Raw genomic sequence first — 7511 nt, 5'->3', positions numbered from 1 at the left:
CCCCCCCCCCCCCGTGCAGCCAGGACCATGAAATGAGACAGTCTGGGGCTGTTGTGGGGACAGGGGAGGCCTCCACATCACCCTGCTGTGAAGCGGGGCTGTGACCCCTGGGTCCCCGCTGCACTGCCTCCAAAGCCAGCTCCTCCACTGCCACACAAATGCGAGCTCCAGGCCGGTGCTCTGCGCGGTTGTGTCAGAGGCCAGGATGCATTCCGCATCTGTCAGGCTGCTTATTTCACTTCGTTAATGAGATTTTATTAGGGCATTGATTGGCCCAATGTGGGAGGCTTTTACAGTATCTCAGGTTAATTCTGGACTTGTTGCCATCCAAGAGTCAAGAACAGACCTCCTGTCGTGACTGGGTCTTGGTGTGGTCCTTGGTGACTGCCTGGAGCTGGCTACCTCCGAGGTGCCAATCTGACCAGTGCTTGTTCTGCGGACGACACAGAGCCATGTCCCCAGCCCCTGGCCTGGTGGGCATCGGGGACAGGACTCATGGAGGTGGCTACTGTCCACACCCGGGGTGGTGGAGGAAGTTCTGGTCTTAAGGCAGATCCTGATTCTGCCCAACCGGCACACACACCCAGGGGGACAAAGGTGATGGAGCTGGGGAAGGCTGAGAAGGACGCTAGCTCAGAAATTCTAGCAGGAGAAATTCTAGCAGCCCTGTGCCGGCCCATACTCCAGACTGCCTGGCCTCTAACTCCCCACCCCCACCTTCAGTCCTTCAGCTCCCGGAGGCTGCAGCCCCTTAAGGTTAAGACTAGCTTAATTCTTGGCTGAGCTGGGAAACAGGCATACCCAGGTGCTGGCTCAGAAACACAGGAAACTAAGCAGAAAGCCTGTCCTCCCCATGCTTTGATTCACTTCCTGAACAGTTTCAGAGTGGCCTTTGGTTTGGTTTGGTTTCCGGTTGTTTTCAAACTGTGTCTTTCCCCTTGACTTTCAGTTTCTGTGTCTCACTCTGCCATGGCTGCTTGTCAGTGCCAGCTCCCATCCCCCAGGGACCCCGCAACCTGGAAAATCAACCAAGAGTCAAAGCCAGAGGCCTTACAGACGGTCTCCAAAGAGCGACCCCGTTCGTTAGTGGACAGCAAGAACTATGCAGACACCAGGGTTTTGGTGGCTAAACTCTTGGAACACTCGCACTGTGCCCGCCCTTCTGAGGTGCGGAACATGGTGGGGACCATCTGCTCCATGGTCGCCTCTGAGGACCGCCCAGTGGAGGAGGCCAGCTCTGGTGCCAGTGTCGCGGACCAGCTGTGAAGTAGCCATGGCGTGAACGTGGATGCTGATGGGTCTGTTTCGGCCAGAAGCCACTGTGTGTGATGACAGAGGGGCCTTCAGCCTGGCATGGCAGAGGACAAGTGGGGAGCACCCAGGCATGTCGTGGGGTGGCTCGGGAGCAGAACTGTCCATCTGTCTCTAAGTGGATCCATCGGTTGTCTTACTGGGGATTGTATTCGCTACCTGCTCCAGAAATCCCGACGGATAACTCTGGTGTCCTTAGAGCGCTTTGGTTCCATCAGACATCTTGAACTGACCAGTGTGACATGAACACCAACGCAGCAACAGGGGACCCTCATGCAACTTAAAGACACTGCAAATCTTCCAGGTCAGGGCTGTGAGAGGAGGCTTCTCCTCCATCTTCAATTTAGTTTAATGTTAAGTAGATGGAGGACAACATCAAGTAACAGCCATTTTCCCACGTGGTTTATATCACTCTGTAATGAAACCTTTATCATGTTCTGACCTCTCATTTCCTTTAAAAGGAAATAGTTAATTTTAGCACAGGGGCCTGGGCCCAGCTTTTTAGGTCTAGGGCTTCAGAGCTGTCGTGCAGACAGGTACCCAGTGGGCAGCCCCTGTGGCCTTCCTCTGGGAGGCAGGCAGGTATCACGAGGGCTCTGAGGGACCCACCAGAGTCCCTGGGTCCCAGGGCTCCCCAGTGAGGCCTCCCATCTGTGGGCCTCTTCCCCAGACTCCCCTATCCCCAGCCTCCCTCCCTCTAACAGCAGACACTTCCAGCTCTTATTTGCCCCAGAATAAGCACCTGCCCCGCGCCCCTTTGGGAGTTTCCCCTTGGTATCCAACCTTGCCTGATTGACCTAGATCAAATTCCAGGGGAACAGGACCTTTTTCTCTGGGTCTTTGAACCTCCTGCTTAAACAGGCAGCTCTCTCAGGACCCAGAGCGGTCTCTCCTTCCGCCAGGTGGCAGCAGACACACTAGCACCGGCAGGCATGGATTCTGAGTTCTTCATTTCCACGAGAACACCCACTACACTGGTTATGCAGAAGCAAGTGAGCCCAGCTTGGGCACAACTTGGGTGCCTTTGACTTTCTTGGCCTCCCCCAGTCCCTCGTTTTCTGGCAGCTTCCTCACACTGAGAAGGTCCTGCCCTGCTGGAAACACTTGTGTCTGGACCCTGCGGAACAGCAGCCTTTAGCACGTGGACCATTGAGCCCTTGAACTGTGGCCAGTGTCACCTACTTTGGACAAAGCAGCCCAGAGCCGTGGCCTGACATAAAAGGTCTCGGCAGTGGATCAGGACGGTGCCTGCTGCTGCTCCGTGCCGTTTGGGGCTGATGCAGCTCTTTCCTGTGACTCATGGCCTGTGCCTGTCCTTGAGTCCTTCCTCCCCTTGCTCGTCTTCAGCCTCCCTCTCCTTTGGAGCCAACATGGCGGGTGGCTTCCAAGCCTTCAGTGGCATAGGAATCTCCAGCGATGTTCAGTTGCTGATGCCCTGATTGCTTTCCTATTGTCATTGGTTACTGTCTCCCTGAAGTGAGACAGCTGAACAAGTATAAATCGGGCTTTTTGATGGCAATCTTACCTTTTCCATGGGAGACATACTAGAGATGCATTTATGAGCACTTTATTCACACTGTAAAATGGGAAATCTATTCTCTAATTTTTCTCAAGTGATAGCTTTTGAAGTTCCCAAAAGCAAGTCCCTCCACTAATAAAACTGCTGGTTTTTCAGGATGGCCTCCCCTGAGCCCACAAACTGGAGAATTCACATCCCGGTGCCTTGGTCTTGGATCCAGAGCATTCACATCATCTTCACCGGAGTTGGGCAGGGCCGCAGCCAGCTGCAGGGGGTGCTTAGTTAGGGGGCCCCTGTAGCAGCAGTGTCTCAGAGCCGAGTCCTTGGCTGGGCTAAACCCACAAATCTCAGACCAGGCTACAACCCAAGGGGAGGCCAGTCCCATCCCCCTGCTTCAGTTCCTGGAGGGTACAGGAGAAGTGGCCGTGGGCAGGCCAGCCTGGTGCTGTGTCCTCCCCGTCACCTCCTGCAGCAGGGCCTTGTAATGTGCCATCCGGGGCTCTTGGGCCAGGCTGTCTCCCTGCAGGTGTGGGCCGATGCTGTGGCCTGGAAGCCTCCTCGGTACCCTAAACTCTTTAAGAAAGCTGTGTCCATGCACCCACTTATGCTCAGTCCTGTGTCTGCTCCCATCAGAACTCTGTCTTATGGATAAAGAAGTGGTGCCCAGCTTTACATCTGGGCTGGAACCTTCTGCCTTCTAGAAAGAAACAAGGCTGTCAGGCATGATGGGCTCTCCTTGGTCCACCTTCTAGGTCTTGGGCACCCACGTGGGCACTAAGAAGCTTTGAGCTTCAAACTTGCAGGAGGTGGTCCCCAGGGGACACAGGTGCCAGTGACAGCCACCAGGATGCTGGCAACTTGACCCTTCATCTCTCGTTCCCAACTTGGACCGGCAGCCTTCTGGGACTGGAATCCCCAGCAGCAACCCCAGACCGCAAGCAGCAATGGGCTTCCAGACATCGGAGAGCTGGCTTCCTCCCCAGCACACTTGTGTCCGTCCCTTCTGGAAACCTGTCCTCAGCTTCCTGTTTGGGTGGGTGAAAGAGCTGACTGGCCATTTTTGAGGCAGTTGTTCACCTCAGCTTTCCTGGGTCCTGCTACGGCAATGCTCTTTAACTCGGGCCAGGGACCGAGGGTGGTGAACTCCGGACCCTAACTCCCAGGCAAACAAGGGGGACATCATTTGCAAGGACTTCAGGTCTCCTTTGGCTGGAGACAAACAGTACAATGAAATGCTTGTGACGCACCATGAGTTTATTTTGAATGTTCTTTTTCTTCCCCTTCTCAACTCACAGATGCTGCTGAGGCAGAATGTATAGGAAATTGTTTTCAAGCCTCAAGAGACCTGTTTGTACAACTGGAAAGGTTGTATTTATTTAATGAACCTCAAGGTGTTTTAATAATGATTGGTGTTTTAATAAAAAGTATTTCTGGTCTCTGTGTCTCTGAGGTCTCACTGGGACAGAGATAGGCTGTGAGCACTGCTGGCCAATAGTAGGGTTCTGGGGGGGCTCGGGTCGCTCTCCCTGTCTGTGGCTGTTCCATGGGGGGGCTCCGACAGCTGCCCAGCTGTGCTCCCTGGAGCAGCTGTGTCCAGGGGTTGCAGGGGAGGCAGCCCCAGAGGCTCGAGGTCCTCCTCATACTGACCCCCAGTGCACCTCCATGGACATCCTTCATGGGCTTCTGGGAGCAAGACAAGCCTTCAGACAAGTTCAGAGATGAGCTGTTTTTAATGTGCATCTTGGTGGGCATTGTGCCCCGTGTCACCTGCCAGACTTCCTTCCTGGAGCCTGGGCCTGAGACCCCACCTGGGCCACTTGTCTTCCTGAGCTGAGGCCCCTCCAGTCTGCTGCCCCTGCCCAGCAGATGGTCCTTTCCATTCCCAACGGCGAGGGCCACACTGCCTGGCATTTTGTGTTTTCTCAACAAAGTGAAGAATTTTATTTGGCTTTTAATTCTTCAGCATATGGTGTGTGCGCGTTGGGGTGGGCCTCCTGCTGCCCTTCCTATTGGAGTTTCTTACTGAGCACTTTTCCTTGACTTTCCTGTACATCCTTTCTGGAAGAACCCAAGAGTGGGAGTTCACCCTGTCAGACTTTCTTACGTGGCCCCAGTGGCTAAGGTCCTGAGTTGCTGAATCCTTCAGGTAGCCACACAGGAACAAGTCAGCTGACTTTGTAGTTCCCCCGAACCCTAGGCCATGAAGGCACTTCGTAGTAAAGGCTCAGTAGTTCAGGTTGGTGAAGTAGGCACAGCTATGACTGGGCTGGAGAGGAGGGGTGCTGCTGCTAACAGGGCTAGAACCTTCCCCTCTGGCCTGAGGGGCTAAAGCTCAGGTTTATCTCCTGGCCTCTCTAAGCCAAAGCAGGACTAGGCCATGGAGAAATGAAGCGATGGTCCCATTATTACTCTCCACAGGCTACGAAGGACCCACGGGGATGAAGAGAGGGGTGGAGAAAGTGGCCCAGTTTTCTGCTACAAACACACGCACGCACGCACGCACACACCACATGCACACATATCTCTCCTGGAGCTAATTTACATTTAAATCTGGAGGAACCCAAGTTTCTGCATCTCCTTTATTAATTAGCCAGTAGCCTGGAGCCATGGGCCAGGGGAGTGGAGAACTTGGAGCTGGTCTGGTGACCTCACATCCACCCCCAGACTTGGGGAGGGCGGAGCCACATCCAGAGTGGGCGGAGAGAGGCGGCTGGGCATGCGTGCTCGGTCACAGACCACCCACAGCCAGAGCACGGTTTCTTCATGACTTCAGGTTTATTAGTGATATGCGCGAAGTCTTCCTAAGGTCAGCAGCATGCAACACACAGGTTACTCCTCGAGTACAGTAATCCTAAAGCTTTAGTTACTGCGTGGTAAGGCTTCTTAAGTCACAGTGTATTCTTCAAGGCCTGGGCCAAAAAAAAGAGACTTCCAGACAAAATGACGTCAGATGACATTGATCTCCGATGAACCGAACCGGTCGATGTATGCCGCGATCCACACACGCTCTACCCTGCACCCCGCGGGGGCTCCCGGCTTGCCAAGGGATTTGCGCTTACAGCTGGTGGCCTCAGAAGGGCAGAGGTCAGGTTTTCCGGGGTGCGCACGTGTGTATGATGCCCATGCCACTGTCCGTGTCCTGGCAGCAGAAGCAGCATGTCCCATCCGGCGGGGAGCCCTGCGGTGGAGCAGCGGTGGGGAGGGCAGGTGCCCAGGAAGTTCACAGACACTTGGGTGATGCAGAGAACAGGTGGGGACAGGAGAAGCAGCTGTTGGTCGCAGGTCATTGGAAAACCCCGAAGGTCTGAAGAACGGCTTGCCAAAACAGAAGTCCGAGTGGGTGATATTCTCTGAATGAATATGGCGTTTCACAGCTGTGACCATGAACCTTTATGTAACCCAGGAACATCTCCTTTCTGGGGAAATACCATCAGTCGCACGTGCCCACACTTTCGGCACAGGTCACGGCCTGGGAGCTGGACTTGTCCACGCTCCTGGGGAACCAGTGGCAGAGGCAGCTGTGTGGGTCCTGTGCAGATCCCACAGAACACCAGGTGTCCCAGCCACAGAGGCTGCCACTGCCTGGAGCTGTGTCCCCCAGTGCCCCCTTCACGGGCACATGAGTGGGCACCCACGTTCACTCTCTGCAGCTTCGGGGAGGGCAACACACACGCTACACCATACAGGGACCCAAAAATGCCCTTTGTCAGTCGCAGTGAATGAGAAACTGTTCCGAAGGTGGCAAAATACTTGAATGTTTTACAAAGGTTTGTTCCTGCGACTCTCCATTGATAAAGACATACCCTTTTTGGAAACCCACCAAACAAACAAAGAAACCAAAAACCCCAGAATGGGTGGCAAGGGCATGTCCTTTGGAGGAGCCAGTGTCCTTGGCTGGGCTGTGGGGTCAGGGGTCAGGGCTTTGTCCTGGCATCCAGCTCTGGGCAGCAGGCCCTGCCTGGCGTCCCCAGCTCCGTGGCAAAGGCTGGGTGGGCCTAGATGTACAGCGGGGTCTCCTGGCCCGTGAGGAGCCTAAACATGGCGGCAGGCATGGTCTTCATGTGAATCTGTCAACAGATACAGGAGGCTGAGCTGATCAGCCCCCATCACCCACCTCCCTCCTTGCCCTTGGTGCCAGCAGTGAAAACAAGCAATAGATGCCCGAACCCCAGAGGGCCACGTGTTCAGATTCGGTTCCCCAACCTTGTCTTCAAAGGGTTCTATACACCACCAGATGGTAATTTCCTTTGGGCTCAAGCTGACATGGCGGGGTGCAGGGTAAGAACTTGGACCCATCAGTGACTGCCGTTTGCCCACTCGGCAGGCTGGGGGCATCCTCCAGAAATCACGAGGTGTGCACTGTGTCCCCCAGAGGAGGACACACACCCCTTCCCATGAAATTGAGGCTGGCTAAACTGAGGGCTCTTGGCTGGGATCCAGCTCGCTGAGGGGTAGAGATCGCTCTCCTTTCCTGGGGGATCACTTAGCACATGACCCTCAGCGGCCTGCCTACCTCCCTGCTCCAAATGGACTGGGTCCACAGCCAACGGCATGAGATTGCTTCCCAGGGAGATCAGCCCTGCAGTCCCTCTTCGGGGGCGTCGGGAAGAAGGGGTGTCCGGGGTAGAAGCCACAGAAGCAAACAGAAGGGAGGTCTGTGGCTGCCCTTTCCCTGCTCTCA

The 7511-nt window shown here is 55.0% G+C and overlaps 1 protein-coding gene across 7 annotated transcripts in view; it reads right to left on the bottom strand.

Moving 5' to 3' along the window:
• The window catches only part of Apba2 (amyloid beta precursor protein binding family A member 2), a 193517-nt gene that overhangs the window by 14476 nt on the left and 171530 nt on the right, over positions 1–7511 (bottom strand). For 2 of the 7 annotated variants that reach the window (XM_010638209.2, XM_010638211.3), the window contains one exon: positions 141–6897. The exons of the other annotated variants lie outside the window; for them this stretch is intronic. In XM_010638209.2, the coding sequence (XP_010636511.1) occupies positions 6826–6897 (72 nt within the window). In that variant the 3' untranslated portion in view covers positions 141–6825. Of the gene's footprint in view, positions 1–140; positions 6898–7511 lie in introns of those variants that run through there. 7 annotated transcript variants of the gene reach the window in all.

This window comes from Fukomys damarensis, unplaced genomic scaffold, assembly GCF_012274545.1.
Source record: "Fukomys damarensis isolate Sample0158 unplaced genomic scaffold, DMR_v1.0_HiC HiC_scaffold_7, whole genome shotgun sequence".
Classification (NCBI taxonomy): Eukaryota; Metazoa; Chordata; class Mammalia; order Rodentia; family Bathyergidae; genus Fukomys; species Fukomys damarensis.
The sequence above is the reverse complement of the archived record's forward strand: the minus strand, read 5'-3'. Positions and strand labels throughout refer to the sequence as shown.